This window comes from Schistocerca cancellata, chromosome 8 (assembly GCF_023864275.1).
Source record: "Schistocerca cancellata isolate TAMUIC-IGC-003103 chromosome 8, iqSchCanc2.1, whole genome shotgun sequence".
NCBI classification, from domain to species: Eukaryota; Metazoa; Arthropoda; class Insecta; order Orthoptera; family Acrididae; genus Schistocerca; species Schistocerca cancellata.
This window is the reverse complement of record NC_064633.1, coordinates 161,731,122-161,758,306: the sequence shown is the minus strand read 5'-3', so window position 1 is coordinate 161,758,306 and position 27,185 is coordinate 161,731,122. Positions and strand designations below refer to the sequence as shown.

The 27,185-nt window shown below is 43.3% G+C and overlaps 1 protein-coding gene across 1 annotated transcript in view; it reads right to left on the bottom strand.

Annotated features, from left to right (window-relative positions):
- The window catches only part of LOC126094466 (cytochrome P450 6a2-like), an 89,247-nt gene extending 65,956 nt beyond the window's left edge, over nt 1-23,291 (bottom strand). The window contains exons 1-2 of the mRNA XM_049908854.1: nt 23,137-23,291; nt 7,936-8,141 (exon numbers count right to left, since the gene is read on the bottom strand). Of these exons, the coding sequence (XP_049764811.1) occupies nt 7,936-8,132 (197 nt within the window). The 5' untranslated portion in view covers nt 8,133-8,141; nt 23,137-23,291. The remainder of the gene's footprint in view (nt 1-7,935; nt 8,142-23,136) is intronic.
- Nucleotides 23,292-27,185: the final 3,894 nt, after the last annotated feature.

Sequence of the window (27,185 nt, the reverse complement as noted above, 5' to 3'; positions counted from 1 at the left end):
TTTTCCCGACGTGCACGGATACAACACTTACCTAGCGCCGACTCCAGATGGAGGACGTGGCACAGCGATACTAGTCCGGGAAGGGATTCCGATGTGTGACCTCGATTACCTTCCTTCGGCTCGGGGTATGGCTATGACCGTGAACGTCATTCGAATCGTCAACATCTATGCACCCTCCGGATCTGACAATCGACAGGCGCGTGCACGATTCTACTCGGAGGGGGTTGCCCCCCTATTCCATGGGAGGTATGACCACATCTTGGTAGGGGGGATTGTAACTGTGTACTCGCCCCGAAGGATCAAACTCCTAATTTCAGCTCATGCCATGCATTGAACACGATCTGCCGGGACATGGCCCTTATGGACACGTGGGAAAAGATCCATGGGCAGCGAGAGGGCTACACGTATTTTACTAGCCACTCGGCGAGCAGGCTGGATCGGATTTATGTTTCTGATGGATTAAGAGATCACGTGTTGGCTGCTGAACGTTGGCCCACAGCTTTTACGGATCACCTTGCATATTTATGCACGTTAACCCTCCCACGGCAGAGGGTCTGGCGGAGTCGTAGTTCCTGGAAACTCAATTCATCCTTATTGGTGGATCTCGAATGTCGCCAGCGGATCGAAGAAACATGGCAGACTTGCAGTCGCCGTCTGCTGCTGCACCGTACGGTTCTTTCGTGGTGGCTGCAGTGTGCGAAACCGGCGATACGAAGAGCTCTCATCACTATGGCAAGGAAAAAGCGAAATGGCTCCGAGATACACTTGACTATTTCTACATGGTGCTCTGCGACCTGTCCTCCATGGCCCCATCGCTCGAGCGTCAAGCGGAAGTCCATCGCATTCAGGCCTGTATTTTATCGATCACGAGACGTCGACTGGAGGGACTTTCGATCCGTGCTCGGTGCTTGGACAACGTCGATGGAGAACGTATTGGCATGCATCATGTGTCCAAGGGACATGCGCGTAATCGCCGATCCCTAATCACAGTTCTCCATGATGACGATGGTCGGCCCTTGACGTCACAACAGGACATTGCTGCTGAGTTTCTGGAGCATTATCGCCTCCTTTTCACTGGGACGCCGACGGACAATCGGACAGGAGAAGAAATTTTGCGACAGATGCAAACGGAGGTGGATGGTTCGGATGCAGAGGCGCTATTGGAACCCCTAACGGAAGATGACATCCGGGGCGCACTTGCGAAGGGTGCGGTGCATAAATCCCGTGGGCCAGATGGGTTGACACTCGAATTTTACCGCGCATTTGCGGATTTAATGATGTCCCAGTTGGTATTGATGTATAATGAGTTATTGAGCCCTGACACGGACGTTCCGTCGCAGTTCATGGCGGAACTGCTTATACCAATACCGAAATCGACAGCGAGTGTCAGCGCCCATCAATTTAGACCGCTCACGATGCTCAATACTGATTATAAGATCTTTGCGCGAATGTTGGCGGCAAGGCTCAAGACTGTAATATCCAAGACAATACCACCGGACCAGGCTTGTCTAGGGGTTCGGAGAAACATACATACTATCCTCGGCGAATACCGTGACGTAATTTCCCTGACGGAAGCTTGTCGCATGCGAGCGGCGTTCGTATCGGTGGACTTTGATCGTTCCTTTGACAGGATCAACCATGATTTCCTTGACCATGCGACGCATGGCGATACCACAGGATTTTATTACCGTCCTCATGCGCCTCCTTCGCGGCGCTTCTTCGACGGTGAGAGTCAATGGCAGGGAGGTAGGACCGATTCCTGTTTGCAGCTCAGTTAGGCAAGGATGTCCCTTGTCGATGTTACTGTTTACAATAGCGCTCGAACCATTGATGCAGACTCTTAGACGGACTCTCACAGGCGTCCGACTCCGTGCGAGCTCCTTCACATGTCGTGCATATGCCGACGACTTGATGATACTCGTCCGGTCGGAGAACGAAGTAAGTCAGGTGGTTACCCTTCTTACTACGTATGGAGTAGCTGCGGTAAGCAGGGTCAACATGAATAAAACCAAGATCATGCACATCGGTCCAGGGCTGGACGATCTGCACAGTCCGTTTACGACGGTGGACATCTTGCGATGCTTAGGTGTATTGTTCACCCGATCGCTACGGCAATCAGCGGCGGCGAGCTATCGACGTCTCCTCCAGATCGTCCGACTGCACATACGCAACAATTCACTCCGAACGCACGACCTGCCCCAAAGGGTGGACTACACTAATGTTCACCTGGCCTCGCGACTGCCGCACCTGGCACAGGTACTGCCAATGCCACATGGTATTGCTGACAGATTAATGGCGGCCTTTGGATACTATGTCAGCCAAGGAATGTTGTTTAAGGTCAAATACAAGACTTTAACTCTCCCACACCATGCTGGAGGACTTAACCTCACGGATGTGCGGAACAAGGCTCTAGCTCTATACCTGCGAGCGACGCTACGCACTTGGAACCAACGGCAACACGCCATCACGTCGGCCATCCTCGATGTGCTTCTTCCCGCGTCCTTTGAACCACCGGTGGCGGTAGGCACAATCTCGCCCTCTTTTTCTCACGTCGCGCGATTTTTTGTTGATTTTAGTTGTGTTCAGTTACAGATACCTTCTACAAGAATCCCCACTACCCGTGAGATATATCGATACTTGCGGCGTCATCATGGCAGCAATGTTGTCGAACTTAAATACCCAACACGAAACTGGCGACAGATTTGGCGAGCTGTCCATACACCTCTCCTCACCACAGCAGCGCGATCGTCGTGGTATACACTAATCAACCGCAAGACAGTCAACCGCCAACGATTGTACGACATTCGCATGGTAGATTCCCCGCTCTGCCTTATATGTGGCATGCAGGACACCGACGAACATCTCTGCAGTGCGGTGAGACAAAGGATGTTTGGCGGCTGACGCAACGCATCATGGCCCTCCTCAGACGCACCGACGAATCAACGATCACGACGGACGCTTTATTTTTCCCTGACGCTGTATTTTTCCCCTCACAAAAAACTTCAGCAATCCGATGGATTGGTGGACACGCATCGCACTACGTGCTCTCGCGGACATTGATATCGGGCATGGACTATTGGCATTATCTACTAGAACAACACGAAATCATCCGACGCCACTCTAAATATAAAACGAATTTTGCGAACTTTCTAGGCAGCATGTTTCATAACCCCCCGAAGCGGTGGGGAGTCCCAGGTTTACGATGTTTCGAGGGATAGGATGTACTCCCAGTGAAGTGACGAGGATGTCACTTCAGTCCTATATTTCTTTTCCTTCTTTTTTATGTATGATTTTTCTTTTGGGCCATTAAAATTAAATAAAACAACAAAAATAAAAAAATAAAAAAATAAAATAAAAAAAAAGTGGCAAGCGAGTGAGACTCCCGTCCAGGCGACCCTGGTTCGAGACCTGTCTATGCTACTTTTGTTTCCTTTTTTTTCAAATGCCTAAAAAAAAAGAGCGCTAACGCGCTGCAAAAAAAAGAAAAAAGTTGGTAGAGCACTCGCCTGCGAAAGGCAAAGGTCCCGAGTTCGAATCTAGGTCCGGCACACAGTTTTAATCTGCCAGTGTGTTTCACTTCACAGATGTTTTTCTACGTGGTGTGATCAAAGATGAATTTTTCATAGTGCTACAGATACAATTATTAAAACAATTGACATAAGCAGGAAACAAATTGACATATGCAGGAAATAACTAGAATAGATTTTTAAAATTACTGAAATAGCCGCGGCTTGCGAAATATGTTTATTCATTTAACATCGTTTCTGTTTTTCCCGTAAATCTATTAGAACAGTTGGAGATACACCTCCACAAAATCAAAAAACCAGAATCGATGTTAAATAAACAAACAGATTTCACAAGCCACAGCTATTTCAGTAATTTTAAAGATCTGTTCTAAAATTATATCCTGCATATGTCAATTTGTTTCATGCATATGTCAACTGTTTAATAATTATATCTTTAGCACTATGAAAAATTAATCTTTGATGACACTATGTACAAAAACATTTGTGAAGTGTTTACAAACATGTGTCTGCAAATGTACCTCCCGAATGAAGTGATATGTTTGAAAATGATGGAGAGAAAAACGTATGCCGTTGCTAAAACGTTAAAAACGTTTCTCTTAGGTTATTTGGTAAGTTTACACGGTTTATCTTTTCCACTATTTTTCGCACATATTTTCCGCGTCTAACTTATGAAATAGCCGGCCGCTGTGGCCGAACGGTTCTAGGCGCTTCAGTCCGGAACCGCGCTGCTGCTACGATCGCAGGTTTGAATCCTGCCTCGGTCATGGATGTGTGTGATGTCCTTAGGTTAGTTATGTTTAAGTAGTTCTAAGTCTAGGGGACTAATGACCTCAGAAGTTAAGTCCAATTGTGCTCAGAGCCACTTGAACCATTTGAACCTCAGATGTTCAGTCCCATAGTGCTTAGAGCCATTTGAACCATTTGAACTTGCGTAACCTAACATCAAACCTGTTTCTTGACAGGAATATGCATTTCATCTCACTGGAAAAAAAAGAAATTATATTAAGACGAATTACACCTGAAGATGGACGCACAGGGTCCGAAATGCATCGTGTATTGAATAAAACACGAAAAATTGTAACTGAGGGCGTTTTTTAATTCATACCGTAGTTTTTGCTTACTTATGGCAGTATAAGGTAGCCGATGGTAAGTTGACCTGAACATTTACGCGTGCCATTAGGCGACTCCGGACAGACAGTACTGCATGTTAAATTTCATCCTGACTCTTCTTAGCACAGGCTCGTGTCAAACAGCATTTAAAGTCTTCGGCAGACGTCAACAGTTCCTTTTGGACCTCTTATTTTAATTTTCCCCACAGGTCAAAGTCCAAATACGTGAGGTCTGGTAAGCGTGCTGCGCAGAATCGCGAGGGCTTGGCACTTCAGCATTCAGTCGCACCGTTGCTCCGTCATTTGGCGCACTTGATGCAAATGAAAACCATATACTATATCTAATTTCTTGACTGTCTCATGCATTGTGAAAGTCTGGAACGATTTGCAAGCAAGTTACCCGATAGCTGCAACAGAGGAGCAAAGAATATTGGGCTTCAAGTACATAGATAAATACACGAACAATACGAGAGTGTTTTATCAAATTTGGTGCTATGGGGCAGAGGTTCGCGGGACCTTCTCTGCTGATTGCGAGACAGTGGTTAGAGGTGCTGTTGTAGTGCAGGGCAACAATATGTTTTGAAAAGCAGCGGGCGAAAACGCAGTTTTGCAGGAGGTCATATCTGTGCTTCTCGTGATCACAGCGATCAGCTGTTAAGTATTTTGAATAACCCTTGAGCTAGCGACCATTGTAACGCCCTCGAATAACGGGTATACTGTAGCTATCCTACATTACATGACGAAAATTTAAACATTAAACACTTCCTCCACTCCAGACAAATTGAGTAACTGGTTCAGTATTTTTGCATTAGCTGTGATGTTGGATGAACCTTAGGCTGCTTATAAAAGCACAATTTTTTATAGGCAGCTCCTGAAGAAAACCAAAAAAACCATTATTTTTGGGTATGAAAAGTACCAGTGGTGGGGTTGGCCAGTTCTACAAATCATATTTATGTATAACCATCTAAATTTTTATCGTATGATGTTAAGATGACGTTCTCGGGGAACCTCGAAACTTTTTTTGATATCGCTGTTCGTTACCGAGATCTAGAGAGTGAACTCATGCAGAAATCTGTGCAAACGGATCTTTAGACGTTTTCGCCCTGTGGCTCACAATTATCTAAATAGCAAACAATAGGAAACCGCTCAACTTTTGACTGTACATTCTTCATACCTTCATCTTGAAATGCATTCCGGTTTTCGAAAATCGGTATCTACTGTGAAAATACACCTAAAAAACATGATTTATGGTTAAGGCCACTTCTACTAATTCTACACATGATAAAACGACAAAATATTTGCTATATGTTCTTAAGATGTTACTCTCGAGGAAATTTGAAAGATTTTTGCATATCATTATCCTTTACCAATATCCAGAGGTTCAAAGCTACGTAATATATTAATATAAAATCCGGTCTGGGGTGTAAATGTAGTTTTAACTGACATAGTGAATACACGGCAAGGGCTCTTCTGAGGTCGTCAGACTTTGTTTTTATTCAATTGTTTTGCAAATAAAACCTTATGACGTCTGCATCTTTGTAATGGGAATTTTATCACATATACACACATCAAAAAAAGTTTTGCATCACCTCGGTTCCGAGAGCTCCGGAACCTGTACAGAAAATTGGAATAGAGATCAACATATATATCATTTCCGCCCTTTTTATTGCTCACTAAAACCACACATTGCATGTTGTACCACCATACAGCGAGACCTTCAGAGGTGGTGGTCCAGATTACTGCACACACCGGTACCTCTAATACCCAGGAGCACGTCCTATTGCATTGATATAAGCCTGTATTCGTCGTGGTATACTATCCACAAGTTCATTAAGGCACTGTTGGTCCAGATTCTCCCACTCCTTAACGCCGATTCAGAGTAGATCCCTCAGAGTAGTTGGTGGGTAACGTAGTTCATAAACAGCCCTTTTCAATCTATCCTAGCCATGGCAGATAGGATTCATGTCTGGAGAACATGTTGGCCGCTCTAGTCGAGCGATGTCATTATCCTCAAGGAACTCATTTCCAAGATGTGCGCGATGGGGGGTGCTTGTCGTCCATGAAGACGAATGCCTCGCCAATATGCTGCCGATATGGTTGCACTATCGGTCGGAGGATGACATTCACGTATCGCACAGTCGTTACGACGACTTTCATGACCACCAGCGGCGTACGTCGGCCCCACATAATGCCACACCAAAACAGCAGGGAGCCTCCACCTTGCTGCACTCGCTGGACAGTGTGCCTAAGGCGTTCAGCCTGACCCTGTTGCCTCCAGACATGTCTCTGACAATTGTCTCGTTGAAGGCATAAGCGACACTCATCGGCGAAGAGAACGTGATGCCAATTCTGAGCGGTCCATTCGACATTCTGTTGGCCACATCTGTACCGCGCTGCATGGTGTCGTGGTTGCAAAGATGGACCTCGCCATAGACGTCGGGAGTGAAGTGGCGCATCATGCAGCCTATTGCGCACAGTTTGAGACGTAACACGACGTCCTGGGTCTGCACGTAAGGCATCATTCAACATGATGGCGTTGCTCTCAGGGTTCCTCCGAGCCATAATCCGTAGGTAGCGGTCATCCATTGCAGTAGTAGCCCTTGGACGGCCTGAGCGAGGCATGTCATCGACAGTTCCTATGTCTCTGTATCTCCTCCATGTCCGAACAACATCGCTTTCGTTCACTCTGAGAGGCCTGGACACTTCCCTTGCTTAGAGACCTCCCTGGCACAAAGTAACAATGCGGACTCAATCGAACCGCGATATTGGTCGTGTAGACATGGTTGAACTACAGACAACACAAGCCGTGTACCTCCTTCCTGGTGGAATGACTGGAACTGATCGGCTGTCGGACCGACTCCATCTAATAGGCGCTGCTCACGCGCGGTTGTTTACATCTTTGGGCGGGTTAGTGACAACTCTGAACAGTCAAAGGGACTGTGTCTTTGATACAATATCGACAGTCAACGTCTATCTTCAGCAGTTCTGGGAACCGGAGTGATGCAGAACTTTTTTTGATGTGTGTACGGATATAACCGAAGGGTAACTGCGGCGACAGAAAATGTTAGAGACAAAATTATCTATTCACAGTATTTATTCCCTAGCACAATTACTCAAAGCTTTAACAGAAATTGATAGTTTGTCAGCTGACAATGTGAATTTCTATGTGTCTTTTACAAGCGACAAAGACGGCCGAAATAAATGCCTTCTGTTGATAGTGTTCGTGATTATGCAAGTGGACGAACAAGTTTGAACAAGAAATTTGTGTTACTCTTTTAGGAGTTTCTTCCTTCGCTTACCGATAAATCTCTAGGAACGATTCTGTTGGCGATGTCTTGCCAAGAAATAAGTCTTTGAAATTGCCGAAAGGCACCGAGGGTTCCACACAAGGCACGCCCAGGCGTTGCCAGTAGTTGTGGTTCCACGACAGGTACTTCCATAGCAGCCAAGCAGCCAACACCACCAGGGCGCAGGTAGTAAACCAGTCGACGGCCATGAAGTTTATCTAGAATGAAAAAAAAAAAAGGCCTCACTTTCTGAAAGATTTAGTAGAAGACACAAAAGCTTTTTAGCTATTAATTTAAATGTCTCTTAGTGATACAAACATGTTGTTTATAGGAAATACAAAATTCCTTTGAAGTACACAGTTATTGCTACGATTGCAAAGTATGCAGAATTTTATTCAGGGTGGTCCATTGATAGTGCCCGGGCAAAATATCTCACGAAATAAGCATGAAACGAAAAAACTACAGAGAACGAAACTCGTCTAGCTTGAAGGGGGAAACTAGATGGCGCAATGGATGGCCCGCTAGATGGATCTGCCAAGGGTCAAACGGATATCAACTGCAGTGGTGTCAGAGATGTGATATTTTACCTGATTCCTGATATTCGCGGTACACTCGTGAAATGGTCGTACCGGAATATCCCCACTTCATTGCTACCTCGGAGATGTTGTGACCCATCGCTCATGTGCCTGTTACAACACCACGGTCAAACTCACTTAAATCTTGATAACCTGCCATTTTATTACATATTCGTGTAGTATGTAAAGAAATACGAACATTTTAGTTGGACCACTTTTTTCGCTTTGTGATAGACGGCGCTGTAATAGTCACAAACGTATAGTACATGGTATCACGTAACATTCCGCCAGTGCGGACGGTATTTGCTTCGTGATATATTACCCGGGTTAAAATGGGCCGTTTGCCAATTGTGGAAAAGGTCGATATCGTGTTGATATATGGCTGTTGTGATCAAAATGCCCAACGGGCGTGTGCTATGTATGCTGCTGTGTATCCTGGACGACATCGTCCAAGTGTCAGGACCGTTCGCCGGATAGTTACGTTATTTAAGGAAACGTCAACCACGACCTGCAACAAATGATGATGCCCAAGTAGGTGTTTTAGCTGCTGATGAGGCTAATTCGCACATCAGTAGCAGACAAATTGCGCGAGAATCGGGAATCTCAAAAACGTCGGTGTTGAGAATGCTATATCAACATCGATTGCACCAGTACCGTATTTCTATGCACCAGGAATTGCATGGCGACGACTTTGAACGTCGTGTACAGTCCTGCCACTGGGCACAAGAGAAATTACGGGACGATGACATATTTTTTGTACACGTTCTATTTAGCGACGAAGCGTCATTCACTAACAGCGGTAACGTAAACCGGCATAATATGCAGTATTGGGCAACGGAAAATCCACGATGGCTGCGACAAGTGGAACATCAGCGACCTTGGCGGGTTAATGTATGGTTCGGCATTACGGGAGGAAGGATAATTGGCCCTCATTTTATCGATAGCAATCTAAATAGTGCAATGTATTCTGATTTCCTACGTAATGTTCTACCGATGTTACTACAAGATGTTTCACTGCATGATAGAATGGCGATGTACTTCCAACATGATGGATGTCCGGCACATAGCTCGCGTGCGGTTGAAGCGGTATTGAATAGTATATTTCATGACAGGTGCATAGGTAGTTGAAGCATGGCCCGCACGTTCACTGGATCTGATGTCCCAGGATTTCTTTCTGTGGGGCACGTTGAAGGATATTTACTATCGTGATCCACCGACAACGCCTGACAACACGCGTCAGCGAATTGTCAATGCATGTGCGAACATTACGGAAGGCGAACTACTCGTTGTTGAGAGGAATGTCGTTAGACGTATTGCCAAATGCATTGAGGTTGACGGACATCATTTTGACCATTTATTGCATTAAAGTGGTATTTACAGGTAATCACGTTGTAACAGCGTGCGTTCTCAGGAATTATAAGTTCACAAAGGTACATGTTTCACATTGGAACAACCGAAATAAAATGTTCGAACGTACCTACGTTCTGTACTTTAATTTAAAAAACCTACCTGCTACCAACTGTTCGTCTAAAATTGTGAGCCATATGTTTGTGACTATTACAGTGCCATCTATCACAAAGCGAAAAAAGTGGTCCAACTAAAACATTCATATTTCTTTACGTACTACACGAATATGTAATAAAAAATGGGGGTTGCTATTTAAAAAAAAAGCAGTTGATATCCATTTGACCTAAGGCAGCGCCATCTAACGGGCCATCAATAGCGCCATCTGGTTTCCCCCTTCAAGCTAGACAAGTTTCGTTCTTTCTAGTTTTCTCGTTTGACGCTTGTTTCATGAGGTATTTGGCCCGGTCATGATCAATGGACCACCTTGTATAAAGAGCACCTCGAACGTTCGTTGGCTGTGCTGATATCTAAATGGTACCACGTGTACAGGCGTGATCACTGATGATGGTGGGGAAAATGACACGGAGCGGGAGGAACACTCAAAGCTGGAGTATGTATCTCTGCTGCTGACATGAACATGTAGTTTTGTTACAGTTGTGAAAAAAGGCAACACAGACTACATGTATATCTACACCTGTTTCCGCAAGCCATGTTACGCTATGTGGCGGAGAGCACATTGTATTCTGTTGTCATCTTCCCCCCTTCTTCCCTTTCCTACTCCGGACGTTAATGTTTCGCGGAATTTTGTTGGTTAGCAGCTATCTGAGCTGGAAACTTTCCATTTTTAAGTTCACAGTCTTTTCTGGAGATATACATAGCTGTTGGAAGTAGAACGTAGCCTCTCGGAAATTTGCAAACCACACAATGATGCAGAACGCCTGTCTTGCCACTTCTGCTGCTGGGGTCGACTGAGCAGCTCTGCCACGCTTTCGTGCTTACTAATTGAACCCGTGACGAAGGGCGCTACTCATCTTTGCACTCTTCTATTTCTTCTGTCAGTCGTATCTGCTTCTGGCTCCCGACTGAAGAGCAATATTGGTCGAACGAGAGTTTTGTTGTCTTCTTCCTATCTGGGTGAGGATTCTTTGTGTGAATCTCAGTCTGGCATCTGCCTCACATGTGATTAGTTTTACGTAGCCGTTCCAAATTAAATCGCTCCGTCCGCAAATACCTAGATATTTTATGTATGTGACTGTTTTCAGTGACTGTTCTACGGTTGGATATGTATTCAGTAATGGGCCTCCAGGCCACTTAAGCGCAGTACGTTACACTGCATACGACGAGAGTCATCTGCCAATCATTGCAACAAGCGTCGATCCTTTGCCGATCTTCCTGCAGTTCGTAAACAGGAAATGAGGTTTAATCCTGCTCAGAACTTCTGGGCCGAAGTACAAACTGCTGAAGATGCGGCATGTTCGCGTTTATCTTCCTCAAAATGTCAGACAGCACGGACCAACAACGACAAATGCTGTCACAAAATTGGCGACAGTCTCACACAGTGGCGACAAACGGCAAGTGTTTACGCCGTCGATAAAACCGGAGATAGGTAGGCGATCGGACTGTTCGTGATTTGTGCCATGGAAGTTGCTTGCAGAGCAGCAGGCAACGCAGATGGAACTGTTGCACATTCTATTGACACCTGTGGCCGAAATATGCCATATGTTGTACCTAACGTCTCATTAGTTAGCACCTGGATCTGTAAGGTCAATCCGGGTGAAGTATAGGCACGGTTGTATTGCACAGCTCTTTGTAACATATTAGTTTGGTGCATAAGTTAGTAGAGTTCTTGTTTTGCATGTTGATATTTCGGTTGTCATGGGATTATTTATCGATTGTCATTTTGTACTTGTAGTTCAATGTTCCTATTTGCGTTTACATATCGTCATTTTGTTATTTATAGATAGTGAACGGAGCTTTGGACGACAGAAAATGGATTGCCAAGTGGATAAATCTGAACATTTCCGATATATTCTTCCGTTTGAATTCAGTACAAGAGTGACAGCAGCGAAAGAAGCCAGAACATTTGCGCCCTGTGTGGGTATAATACCATTAGCCAGAGCACTGCAAGAAAACGGTTTTCTCTTTTTAAGGAAGATCGTTATGACTTTAGTGGCTCTCCGCGTTCAGGAAGACCTTCCGGATTTAATGAAGAACTTTTAAACGCATTAACCCACAATGATCCACGCAAGTGTACTCGAGAACCGTAATCATTCCACAATCGTGCGAATTTTCATGCAGTGGGGAACGTTCAAAGATCAGGTATACAGGCACCGCAAATCACAAAAATCAGCTGGTGTCCATATATGATCTCTGCTCGCTCGTGATCAATTGGTTTGTGAACAACAAGACCATTCCTACCCTGTATCGTTACTAGTGTCGAGAAATGGTGTCTTTATGCTAACATAAGGGAAAAGAAAGGAATGGTCGAGCCCAAACAACGCAGCAACTCCCTGCACAAAGACTCGCGCACATCAACAAAATATAATGTTATGTATCTGGTGAAACTGCGACGATATGGTGAACTACATATTGCGTGTCCGAGGTGTAAGCATCACTGATGACATTTATTGTCAACAACAGAGACGTCTTGTAGACGCAATCCAAGAACAACGACCAGGAAGACTGCGTGAAGTGACGCAATCCAAGAACAACGACCAGTAAGTGATGCTACTGCACGATAATGTCCGCTGCTTACTGTTAGACTGAGAAAAAATGCTATGTGGAAGTTATTCATCTGATCTTGCGCCCTCAGATTTTCACCTTTTCCGCTCTCGATCAAACAACCTTCGAGGAACTTTCTTTTCAGATGAAAATGCGCTCCGAACAATGCTCGACGAGTTGTTCTCCTCAAACGCACGTGATTTCTACAGTCGCAGAACCGAAAAGTTACTCCATCGTTGGCAGGCAGTTGCAAATAGCAAAGGAAAATATATAATTTATGACTAAAGTTTCTGTTATGTGTATCTGTTGTGTTTATTAAATATATGGAAAGACGTTACGAACTTACGCAGCAATCCAATGTTTCAACGGACATGAAAGAAGTGTGACATCATTACTTAGACTCCAAAAGGAATATCCGTTGTCGCTTTCCATTTTGCGACAGTTGTACAAAAGTTAGAAAAAGGTCTCCTGTAGCCAGAGGAGATTACATTCAAGCTGAATAACAGCATTTTCTTCGTATCTGCAGGCGTTTCTCTTGTGTGATACGAAACACCGGGAATATTTTGTACATCTCGCAGTTTAAATCGTGGTGCATAGTAATGCTTTTCAATACACAGGATGTTTCAGAGCTCCTACTGCAGGCTTCCCAGGGTTGTAGAGGGGATTTAGTAGACAAAGTTCTGATGAGGAACCCATGTCCGCAAATGCACCGTTTGAATGTGAAAAATGTTTGAGGTTTGGCTCACTTTCAGATCTCTTGTTCCACCGTACGCACACAGTGGAGACAACGAACTTTGACTTGCATGCTTTACAGGATCCCATGGCGTGGACAGTATCTCGAGGTGTTTCTACGTGAGGAAGTACGTCCTGTTCAAAGACGAGAGTGTGTCGCGTCCATGGAGCACCCCAGTCCACCCTCGCAGTTACGAACGTACCAGTGTGTCCCTGCCATTGTAGTCGAACGGAAGTGTAAGTGACGTCATAATTGTAACAGGGACTGACGTTGGAGCTCTCTTCTCAAAAATGGTTCAAATGGCTCTGAGCACTATGGGACTTAACATCTGAGGTCATCAGTCCCCTAGAACTTAGAACTACTTAAACCTAATTAACCTAAGGACATCACACACATCCATGCCTGAGGCAGAATTCGAGCCTGCGACCGCAGCGGTCGTGCGGTTCCAGACTGAAGCGCCTAGAAGCGCTCGGCCACAGCGGCCGGCCCCTCTTCTCAGATTGTGTGCGTAGCGTGAAGCGGGAGATTTTAGAGAGGTCCGATTTTCAGACTAATTTTATTTTAAAACGGTACATTTCCAGACTAGGTTCCTTATAAAAGCCTTACCTACTACATTCCCTCTACGACCTCTAGACACCTGTAATAGAAATTGTGTAACGCCTATGTAATCGCGAATAATCTGGAGAAATGATACAAAAATGCTACATACAGTATACATGGTATGTCAGAATTGATAGCGAAAACTGACACAGATCAAAGTGTATGAGAACAGAAGCAAACACGTTATAGTAATCATGACTCCAAAGTACAGTATAACATGCTGACCCACTTAGTACTAATGCATTTGAACCGTAAACTATTCAATTAGGTCCACATTTAAGTGGGCTTAAGTTTGACGTGAACCCCTAAGCTGTTCGTGAGTCAATCCATAAAATTACCATGCACCAAAAACCGAATGTAACGAACAAAACAATACCTATAATTTAATCTAAAGGTACAATCACAACATTTTTAGGAACTAACGACATAAAAATGTGTTACATCATACAAGCCTGCTTAAAATATTCAGGCTACAAGGCATGAGCACACAGTAGATTTCATTTTGTTTACGTATATCTTCTACACGTTTCTAGTTTAGTAAGGTGAACGTGTATTATGTAACATAACAATTTAAAGCAAGTTTGTTTACGTAATTGTGTGAACAAATTCTAGTTGGTGGAATGGTGTTTTACCGTCTCTGCTTCCTCGTTTTTATCCTGTAATACGGAGTCAGCAGGTTTCCGTCATTTGGTAAATTTATGTTAACTTTGCTTTCAGATGCCCTTCATGACGTCATTGTCGTCAGTTAATCTAAGGGAGACAAGTGATTTGTACCTTGCATATGCAAAATGTGTGGCTCAAATGGCTCTGAGCACTATGCGACTTAGCTTCTGAGGTAATCAGTCCCCTAGAACTACTTAAACCTAACTAACCTAAGGACATCACACACATCCATGCCTGAGGCAGAATTCGAGCCTGCGACCGTAGCGGTCGCGCGTTTCCAGACTGAATCGCCTAGAACCGTGAAAAATGAGTGAATTTTGTGTTACGTGGCATTATTTTTTAATTGCTCATGTGTCGTGTAAGGGTCAAGCAGGGGCGTAAACGGTTAAAAAATGGGCATTCCGACAGGATGTGGCAGACAGTTAAAACTTGTTCGGCATGCGGAAAAAGTGGTGGGGGAATGCCACTTACCAATGACGATAGATAAAAAGGCAGTGCCCAATGCGCAACGTAGTTAAAATGACCTCCTGCCAGCGGGAGGGCCGAGAGGAGGTCATCCAAGCGGCTGGGAGAGGCTTAATAATCCTGAGCTTATTCCCATGAAGGGAGGACCAATGGCGACGCCAAAGGGGCACCACCTCCTGAGAGACGGCAACACAGAGATCGTTGGAGGGAATATAGGAAGTACTGGGCTGATGTACAAGGATTGCAGCCTTGGTAGCAGCGTCAGCAGCCTCGTATCCTGGCAGACCGACATGACCAGGAACCCACAGAAACTGCACAGTCGCTCCACCAAGAGTGAGCAAGTGACAGTTTTCCTGGACCCGTTGCACTAAGGGATGGGCGGTGTACAGCGCACACAGACTTTGAAGGGCGCCGAGAGAGTCTGAGTAGAGGACACAAAGGAAAAATCCGAGTCCCCCGATGTACTCTGTGGCCTGATACAGGGCGAGGAGCTCGGCTGTAAATACTGAGCAGTGTGCCGGAAGCCGATATCTGAAGACGTGGGCGCCAACAACGAAGGCACACTCGAACCACGGTCAGTCCGAGAGCCATCAGTGTACACAAAGGCACTATCGCGGAATAACATGTCAAGGTCGTGAAACTGAAGGCGATAGAGCGACGCTGGAGTAGTGAACTTAGGAAGCGAATGAAGGCCAAGGTTAGCACGGGCAACTTCACGAAGCCAAGGTGGTGAGGGTTTCACACCCACTAGGAAAGTTGCAGGTAGTGTGAAGTTAAACTGCCGAAGCAAGCGCCGAAAGCGCACACCAGGAGTTGGCAGAGAAGAGGGACGAGCCCCATACTGGCGATCAAAGGAATCATCGAAGAAGGAGGTATATGATGGATGGCCACGCATGGCAGACAGACGGAATGCATAACTGCTGAGGAGGAAGTCACGGCGGTAGGACGGTGGTAGTTCAGCAGCTTCAGCATACAGACTGTCAACTGGGCTAGAATAAAAGGTGCCAGAGGCCAGCGTGTTTGATACTGTGACTGAAGATGAGAGACCACAAGTGATGTACAGTCGTTAGCCATAATTTTAATGACGTCTCAGAGACATGGTACTGACAGTAAGTACTTGCAACTGTAATTACTTATATGTAAAATTATTCATGAAATTTCATATAAAATGTCAAATTAATTTCATCTTGCTTTTTACCGGCGGCTGTTCTTAGAGTTAAGTATATTATATGCGTCCCAAAAATACGCGCCTCCAAAGTGGCCCAGGTAAGCTCAAAGGATGGACTCCCCTGGTTTCGTCATAAAAAATTACACTATTTAGTCCCCAAAAATTACACTATTTGACCATCTACAACTGGAAAAATAAATTTTTTAAACACATTAACACATTAATTCGACGTTATTAAACAATAACTCATCAATGTTATAAAATTAAAGAAAAGCTTCTTAGTTTCTAAACACAGAAATAATAATTAAATTTGTCATTACGAAAATGTTTGCAAACAGGTTCGTACATTCGCCATACTTCGATATGCAAACAACTGCCGAACAGAGTACAAGCAGTACAAGTGTCTGCTGAAACAACCTGACTAAATGACTGCCGAAGTAAATATGCTATTTATAAATTATATGAGTTACTATCGAAACATCAAATATTTTTCCCTAATGGTCAGTCTGTTTACAGTTGCAGGCATGCTTAGAGAGTGTAGCGACCCTGCATTATTTTTTATAATGTATTAAAAACACGCCGGCTGTTGTGGCCGACCGGTTCTAGGCGCTTTAGTGTGGAATCGCACTGCTGCTACGGTCGCAGGTTCGAATCCTGCCTCGGGCATGGATGTGTGTGTTGTCCTTTTATGACCTCAGATGTTAAGTCCCATAGTGCTTAAAGCCATCTATTAAAAATACTTATACATCTATCGTCTTAAATCTTTGTAGAATAAAACAAGTGGAAGTGTAGAAACATTTTATTTATTGTGCTATATTTTGAAGTTTATTTTACAACACACGTGATGTACGTAGCAAAATACAAGTTTGTTGTAAAACAAACATATGTGAGTAATCAGAGTGAAATTTATACAACAATCTGAAAAACAATATAATAATAAAATGAAAGTACAAAAACGAAAATATATTCGTGTGGTTCTAACACGTGTAAGAGATTATTCATAGTCACTTCCTATAATCCCCTCACAGTCAGTGTCTACAGAATGATAATAATTTCTTAGGCAACACTCGTGATGCTTAAAAATTGTGTTGTTCATGTTTCAGTTTCTTCGTCTTCTTCTTTGACCATGTCCGTTTTTTCCACTCCTTCGTCTTACACTGATGTCTGGGAATATGATATATTATTACAGAACTCGTGGGAAAGTGGAGAGATTTAGTTCTTCATTTCCTCATGGTCTTTCCAATTCTCAAATGTTATTTCAAACTCGTCTCGATGCAAAGGCTGGTTAAAAAGTATTGAGGGGCACCAGTATTGGGCCTCCTATAATCCACTTGCATAAACTGAAGATCACGGTTTAGTGGCCGGCCGCAGTGGCCATGCGGTTCTAGGCGCTGTAGTCCGGAACCGCGCGACTGCTACGGTCGCAGGTTTGAATCCTGCCTCGGGCATGGATGTGTGTGAGGTCCTTAGGTTAGTTAGGTTTAAGTAGTTCTAAATTCTAGGGGACTGATGACCTCAGATGTTAAGTCCCATAGTGCTCAGAGCCATTTGAACCATTTTTGAACGGTTTAGTGTATACTTGAGCTGCATAGCTAGAAGATCCACCTGGTATACCACCTTTGCATTTTCTTACCATCTGTGTCTTTAGCACCTTTATCTTTTGCTATGGCATCCATGGTTTTAATTGAAAGAAAGATTTCCGTTTCCGTTTTCACCACAGAAAGCTTGCTGCTGATCTGCTTCATTGCTTCCACCCTGTGTTGGGGAACAAATACATGTCTGAAGTCTTTCTTTGCCTTTTCAGACAAACCAAAAGCTTTATCACATTCCATATACGTATGGCCAGTTTAATATAATCCATTATGGAGTCGAGGTAGCAGTTGTCGTTATACTGGTTACCACTGTTAGCATTCAACCGCGATTCTTATACATATATTTTAACAACGCGTTTCAAGAGACAATGCTCTCATCATCAGGTTGTAAAGTTTATGTCATGAAATTAAGCGGACTAAAAAGACAAAATACCAACACAAATAGTTGGGAAGTCCATAGAGTAAAACAGAATTGGACTGCGGGTCCTCGTCTTACATTGAAATTGTTGACACAAGTCAATGGCCGTCCCATAGCTACTGCGCCGGCTCGGGAGCTGTTGTGGACTGACGTGCCTAGGTGTTGTGGCGTGGTTACAGCCGTGTGCTTGACGGTAACGCTATGCTATTGGGCGCCTGATTTCCTTATTGCATTGGTCTGCCATCGTTAGCCTCTCGCAACTCCGTCAGTGACATGCTACAAGTTTAAAGTCGCATACCTGCCCTAAAATAATTCTAAAAACCCGCTAAAAAATCTCATTTCTTTAAAATTATCTTGTGCATTTAGAATATTCCGTTGTTTCTTTTCATGGATAGCTATCTCGAATTCCTCTAGTAAATCAAGTTTCCTCCCTTTCTTTTCTACATGCAGTATTTCTACGTTGTCTTCTATGCTATTAAGGGGTTGGTTGGGGAAGGAGACCAGACAGCGTGGTCATCGGTCTCATCGAATTAGGGAAGGATGGGGAAGGAAGTCGGCCGTGCCCTTTCAGAGGAACCATCCCGGCATTTGCCTGGAGTGATTTAGGGAAATCACGGAAAACCTAAATCAGGATGGCCGGACGCGGGATTGAACCGTCGTCCTCCCGAATGCGAGTCCAGTGTCTAACCACTGCGCCACCTCGCTCGGTGCTATTAAGGGGATTGCCTGTTTCATGTATATGGTTCGTAACAGCTGATTTGTTATAATTTCCTAACCTGAACGCATCTTTATGTTCTTTATACCGGATCGCGAAATATATTTTGCATCACAAGTTCTGCACTGAATCTTATAAACTCCCGATCTTTCAAACATATTTCTCTTCTCGCCAATATTGTGCTTAAGGCTATACCTCACTAGGTTATTAGTCTGAAAAGCTATTTTGACATCGTATGGCTTAAAAACATTTGCTATCTTTTGTGAGACTTTTCCGTAGTATGGCATCGTGATAATTTTCACTTTCTCTCCATCAGATTTATTCATTTTGCGCTTATTACTTTTCCGTAACAGTTTTTTTTAACCATATCTATTCTGTAACCGTTATTCATCGCTATTCTCTTAACGGTATTAATTTCAGTCTCCCTATCTTTTTCACTCATAGGTATATTGACTGCCCTATGCACGAGACTACGGAAAGCAGCTTCTTTATAAGCCTGCGGATGGCATGAATCATTCGGGATCACGGCATCAGTAGTAGTTTGTTTTCTATAAACGGAGAACGCATGTTTGTTGCCCTGCTTTTTTTATATTCAGGTCCAGGAACTGTAAACAATTGTCAGTTTCATACTCCACGTTAAATTCTATTTTATTATGTGCGTCGTTGAACTTTTTTACTATTTCCTCAATGTCCTCAGGGAGCCATCGACAAGTAACAGAGTGTCGTCTACATAAAGTTTGTAATAAACAATTTTATCCATAATGTTATCGTCAGAATTTAGAACTTTATCTTCAAGGTCATTGATAAAAATGTACGCCATAGTTCCTGAAATACTGGACCCCATGGCTAACCCATCGTCCTGAATATAAAATTTGTTATTAAACGTAAAATAATTAAAACTTGTAATGAGCTGTAGGAGTTCAATAAACTCAATTGTCTCTTGCGTTGAAATTTTACCGTATTTAAGGAAATTTCTCTTAATGATTTCTATAGTTTCGTTAAACGGAACACTGGAGTATAAGTTCTTAACATCCAACGAAACCAAACGGGAAGTGTCAGTGACTGGCGTATCTTTAATTTCACCTATCATGGTCATACTACCACGCACCGAATAGTTATTTTTATACACGTAAGTCTTTTTCAGAATTTGGTTCAACATTTTCGTTATTTTATATGCTGCACTATTTCGACCGTTAACAATCGGACGAACCGGATGCAGATCTTTATGTATCTTCACCTGTGATCTTAATTTGGGGGCCGTTGGATTCATGATAACACATCTTCTTTTTTCGGCTTCTGTCAGCAGGAAGTGTTTGCGTTTAAGAACATTTTTAGTTTAATTTGGGAATTGGCTGTTATGTCTTTCGGAATTTCCGTAATGCTATTTTCGACAAAAAACGCTAAGGTCTTCGAAACGTACTCCTCCTCTTTTAATATTACGACCGTATTCCCCTTATCCGCTTTCGTGGCAACAGCTTTCACTTCATTAAGTTTTTTATTTATAGAATGACAACAGAAATTGCCAAATTAAATAATAATGAAACCGGTCATGTCGGTCATAAGCTACATAAAATAGTAAAAAATGAACTAAATAAGCGAAATAGTGTTAATCGTAAGACTAGAGCAGGCCGACTAACTGTCGATTCTATCAATAAAAAGCTTAATGAAGTGAAAGCTATTGCCACGAAAGCGGATAAGGGGAGGTATAGCCTTAAGCACGATATTGGCGAGAAGAGAAATAGTTTGAAAGATCGGGAGTTTATAAGATTCAGTGCAGAACTTGTGATGCAAAATATATAGGGCAGACAGGAAGATCATTCGCGATCCGGTATAAAGAACATAAAGATGCGTTCAGGTTAGGAAATTATAACAAATCAGCTGTTGCGAACCATATACATGAAACACGCAATCCCCTTAATAGCATAGAAGACAACGTAGAAATACTGCATGTAGAAAAGAAAGGGAGGAAACTTGATTTACTAGAGGAATTCGAGATAGCTATCCATGAAAAGAAACAAAGGAATATTCTAAATGCACAAGATAATTTTAAAGAAATGAGATTTTTTAGCGGGTTTTTAGAATTATTTTAGGGCAGGTATGCGACTTTAAACTTGTAGCATGTCACTGACGGAGTTGCGAGAGGCTAACGATGGCAGACCAATGCAATAAGGAAATCAGGCGCCCAGTAGCATAGCGTTACCGTCAAGCACACGGCTGTAACCACGCCACAACACCTAGGCACGTCAGTCCACAACAGCTCCCGAGCCGGCGCAGTAGCTATGGGACGGCCATTGACTTGTGTCAACAATTTCAATGTAAGACGAGGACCCGCAGTCCAATTCTGTTTTACTCTATGGACTTCCCAACTATTTGTGTTGGTATTTTGTCTTTTTAGTCCGCTTAATTTCATGACATAGACTTTACAGCCTGATGATGAGAGCATTGTCTCTTGAAACGCGTTGTTAAAATATATGTGTAAGAATCGCGGTTGAAAGCTAACGGTGATAACCACGTATGGCCAGGTCCAAGGACTTTATGATATATGGTGTAAATATGTTGATTTTGCCTTAAGATGTACGTGTGGTATTTCAAAATATGGCTATTGAAACATATATTAAACAGTACTATAAATAGTCTTATACTCATAAGCATTAGACTATTTCTGTACTTAAAAAAAAAACATACCCGGACTTTCATTAAAGATATTAGCAATTCTCCTTCTGTCCACCATTTCACTTACACTGGTTGTATTCAAAGTGCAGTCCAGCGAATGGCTTAGAGCTTAAACTTCATCATCAAAGAGTGGGGCACTATGCAAAATCTCGCGTGTACTTCTTCACTCAGAAGAGATTCGTGCTTTAGCTTACCAAATGTGCATTTAGGTCAGTTTCTTGTGAAATGTCACTTGCAGCACTTACACTCCCAGCCCCTCAATTTCTATTTCAATTAACCACTGCAGATGGAGAGTACACACTGAGGTGACAGAAGACATGGGATAGCTATATTCAAACATACAGATGGCAGTAGTATCGCGTACACAAGGTATAAAAGGGCAGTGCATTGGCAGAGCTGTATTTTTTACTCAGGTGATTCGTGTGAAATGGTGTCCGACGTGATTATGTGCGCATGACGGGTATTAACAGACTTTGAAAGCGGAATGGTAGCTGCTGCTGGGCGCATGGGTCATTCCATTTCGAAAAATCGTTAGGGAATTCAATATTCCAAGATCCACAGCGTTAAGAGTGTGCCGAGTACACCAGATTTTAGTCATTACTTCTCACCTCGGAGAATTCAGTGGCCAATGGCCTTCTCTTAGTCACCGAGAACATCGACGTTTGTGTAGAGGTATCCGTGTTAACGGACAAGCAACACTTCGTGAAATAGCCGCAGAAATCACTGTGGGACTGACGTACCACAAACGTATCCGTTAGGACAGTGCGGCGAAATATGTCGTTAATGGGCTATAGCAGCAGTGCCCTTGCTAACAGGACGACATCACCTGCATCGCCTCTCTTACGTTCGTATCCACACCAGTCGGACCCTAGAAGGCTGGAAAACCGTGGCGTAGTCAGATGAGTCCCGATTTCATTTGGAAGAGTTGAAGGCACGCTTCGAGTGTGCCTCAGACCCCACAGAGCCATGCACCCAAGTCTTCAACAAGACGCTTTGCAAGCTTGTGATGGCTCCATAATGGTGTGGGCTGTATTTACATGGAATGGCCAGGCTGCTTTGATCCAACTGAACCGATCATTGACAATAAATGGTTATGTTTGGTTACTTTGAGACCATGTGCAGCCATTCATGCACTTCAAGTCTCCAAGCAACTGTGTCAAATCAGCAGGCCACACTGGTCACGATTGGTTTTGAATAACATTCTAGACAGTTTGAACTATAGATCTGTAAACCCAGATCGCCTGATATGGATCCCATGGAAAATTTATAGGACATAATCGAGAGCTCAGTTCGTGCACAAAAATCCTGCACCGCTAACACTTTCGCGATTGTGGACGGCTGTATAGGCAGATTAGCTCAATAGTCCTAGATGGGACTTCCAATCACTGGTTGAGTCCGAGCCACGTCGAGTCGCTGCACCACGCCGGGCAAAGCAAGGTCCGTCACAATACTGGGAGGTATCCCCTGACTCCTACCTCAGTAGAAATGTGGGCTGTTGTGTACACTGCTGGAAATATAACCAGTACGCATGTGCCGGACATACCTGCTTCCAACTCCTTTCTGTACGTTGACGTAGGCGAAAGGTCGCGACGTCACAGACAGTGGTCAGTTGGTACAGTTGTAGGTGCAGTCTTGCGGCCGGCAGGTATCTGCTGCAGTAGCCACAGCGAGAGAGAAGAGTGTTTGTTGCTCACGGGCGTCCCCACAGCACTGACTCCTCGTGAGACACTGCGATCCTCTTATAGGCCGCCCATTATCTACACGCGTGACGTCGGAAGCTGCCCCGTTGCCTCTGCTCTACATAACGCTGCCACTTGTCAACGGCGGAAGATGTTCACTATGTGAATATAATTGGGGTGTTAGGTACACCTGTTTCGAATCTGAACGTGCCTGAGGTACAGCTACGGAGTCAAAAAAATCTGCATACATACTTTAATAGGCCAATTGTTTAATATACACTCATAGAAAACTAAAGAATAACAAGGACGTGGCGTGAGGCAACATGTTTTAGTAAATCATCGAAGGCCAATGAAAGTCATAGTAAAGAGAATTTTATATTCCTCAGAGCCTGCAGTGTAAACTAGTTCGACTACGCAACGGAAATTCTACACGTAACACCTAAAGGCCCAAAAATAACACTTTTCGAAGAAATGGATATATACATACACATACGAAACTACCCAGCCAAATTCTAAACGAGAAAACGGAACTTAAGCATAAAAGTTTTGTTCAAATTTCGTCAAAATTTTAGAACGCGTTAGTAGACAACATGATAAGGAAAGACTACTCACACAAACCTACACAAAGAGTCTATAATCACCACACAATTCCATATTCAACAACAACGTCTAATGTTGAGAAAATATACTTATAAACAAATACAATACGTGGAATTATTTGACAGCTACAACGTCATCAATGAGATAGATATGCAAGTAAGTACTCTACTCGCTGTTGCAAAACCAGTCACATGTACAACGTAAAAACTGTATATAGTAACAGTGCTATATAACTGCAGATCGCTTGAATGGAGGAAGGCAGGCAAAAAAAGCTTATCACCTAACTGTACAACTCCTGAAAAAAAAACAGTGTTCTGATGTGTACATAAAATGCATTTTCAAGTACAGAGAATGATCTATAGCTCTGTATTGCAGATGGAATACAACTACGTACCGGACGTGAAAAGTCTGCGCCCCGATCAAATATAACTCCACTTGCTGAAAGAATGGCCTATCGTTTAGAGGATTGTATCACGTCAGGAAACACCGCAGACACTTTAGAACTGTAACCATGGTTTCAGACTGAGCAATTACATTAAATTCGAGAAGGATACGTTGTGGGCAGTCAGGACAGATGGTCCTACTCAAGAACTGATAAACACACACGGCGTCAGAGTAAGCTGTGTACCAGTGTTCATGTACCAGTGGTTCATGACAGGTATACAGGGTGAGCGTAAAGTCTTGCTCTGATTACTAAAACTTACTTATAAGGATCTACACTAGATATGCGGATTGTTGCAAATGGTAGCTTAGCTCATAAGGCTTTTTTCTCTCTCCATGTCTGTGACAAAGTCTCTTCCGTCACCACCTTTACAGCACCTCGTATTCGTGTTGTAAGAGTTTCTATCTCAGTAACTAATGAACTGAACACTTTACGCTTAACGTAACCGCACAAAAAAATCAAGTGGTGTTATGTCTTGTGAACGTGGTATCCATGGTGCTGCCGATCCATATGTCTGAAAAGGTTTCATCAAAGAACTGGCGAACAAATAAACCTCAGTATGTCAGCGCACTATCTTGTTGGAACTCTACCCGTGGTTGAAATTCCTCAAACTGAGGAGCAGAACAATGTTCCAACATGTCCAGGTAAACTGTTGCCCAAATGGTAGGCTCGATGAAAAGAACGATCCAAAAACTATGTTGTTCATTTAGCCAAACCAAACATCCACTTTCAGGCTGTCCCTTATCTGCTGTATCACGATTCGTGGGTTCTCCGACCCCCGGATGCGAACATTATGGCTGTTTATTTTCCAGAAGATGTGAAAAGTCGTTTCGCCGGAAAGATAAACTTTAACGTAGTCATTGCCCGTGCATCTGTTCGTTCCAGAATGTTTCTAGCAAACTTCCCACGTCTGCACCTACTGTATCATTTGGTTTCATGGCTTATTGGAGCTGCACTTTGTATTCATGGAAATGCAACCGTTTGTGCAAAATCTTCATTACAGTGCTCTGGCGTATGCTCGATTCTCTCGAAACACGTCTCGTTAATTTCTGCCGACTGTGTTGGAATATTTTGCGCACAGTATCAATAGTGCCGTCACTCATTCAGTGTCTGCTGCATCTTGCCTAATCACCAACGCTGCCACTCTGTTTAAACTTTTGGTACCATCCTTTGATACCCTTGACCTCTGACGAATCTCGGCCATAGGCATATCGGGGATGTCTCTGAACTGTAATAGGCGACCGTGCTTTATGAAAATACAAAACATATTGCGCTTTCTCCTGTATAGACAGCAATTTGACAGCAGCACTCCTAAATTATGCACTCTGTAGCAAGCGAAAATGAGAAAAGAAATCCGATGCTGTCAGAACACATGTTCAGGTGTATTCTCAGGAAGTTCATGCGTTAAGCTACCATTTTCAAGAAAATGCATTTCCGTATTTTACGACTGTAAGGCGCTAAGGACTATAAGACGCACCTTAATTTTTAACCAATTTTTTTTAAACATAGCATTTTACTATTTTTATTATTAGACTGCAAAGCCAGACTAAAAATGGTCTTAGTTTATAAAACGGGACTTACCTTTAAAATCCTTGAAAATCGTCATCAGAACTTCTTCTTCTTCTTCTTCGTCCACGACTTCCTTTTCCTCTTCATCGTCATAGTCGTTCTCGTCATAAACGAGATGCCTTCACTGCCGTTACTTGTACACCGTTACTAATGCCGCACTTCTTTAGAGACTTAACAATAATGTCTTCTCTCACTCTAAACCACGACTGGTTTGTCCACCGATAGGCTTGTTTGATTGTAGGTCTTTTAAAGCTCCCTTGTGCGCGAATTCATGACGGGTTTCATCCATCATCCATTTGTTTCATCCTCTCTCATGTACACTTTAAATGGTTTATTTATCGAGACATTAAGAGGTGGCAATGGCGAAGTAAGTCCTGCCGGAACATCATGCTCTGTTACTTCCCTGTCTGAATTTCTATTTCAGAGAATTTTTCAAATGGCTAACACAAGAAGAGAACTCTTCTTCAATAAAGCACATTTCCTTCTCTCCCACACTCTTTTAATACATAATTCCATACCAGCTTCGTCCATTCAACCCTCTGCCAGCAATACCTGACAGTAGTTCAGAAGGTTTTGGCATTGTTTTACGCTTGTAAGTGATCATTGGATTAAGTTTTGTACCATCAGCACAACATGAAAGGACAACAGTTAGTGAATTTTTTCATGTACAATTGTTTTTATAGATAAAGTTTTAGGACCTTTCACAGCAACAGTTCTGTTACTCGGCAAATCAAATGTGGGAGGAGTTTCTTCCATATTCGCTATATGGCTTAGTTCCAGACTAGTTTGCTTTCGATGTTGAATAATGATGCACTGGAAAGACAATATTTTCTCTTTATGATCTTGTGGAATTTTCTGAGATATTTCGATTTTGGTTCGCATGCCAAGTGAATGACACTTCACATACCCGCATCACTAACCAACTCTAGTCTTAAAGTCTGTTAAGTTCCACTGTAGCGCTAGCATACCAGCGTGTATTTGAATAATTTTTGTATTAATTCCAGTGCCATTTTGACAGTGTTCTTGAATCCATTTCGCTATGTTCAAATGGCTCTGAGCACTATGGGACTCAACTGCTGAGGTCATTAGTCCCCTAGAACTTAGAACTAGTTAAACCTAACTAACCTAAGGACATCACAAACATCCATGCCCGAGGCAGGATTCGAACCTGCGACCGTAGCGGTCTTGCGGTTCCAGACTGCAGCGCCTTTAACCGCACGGCCACTTCGGCCGGCCATTTCGCTATGTCATCATCTGTTTTTGGCCATTATGCATTCAGTCCTCTCTTTACACATTTAGTCT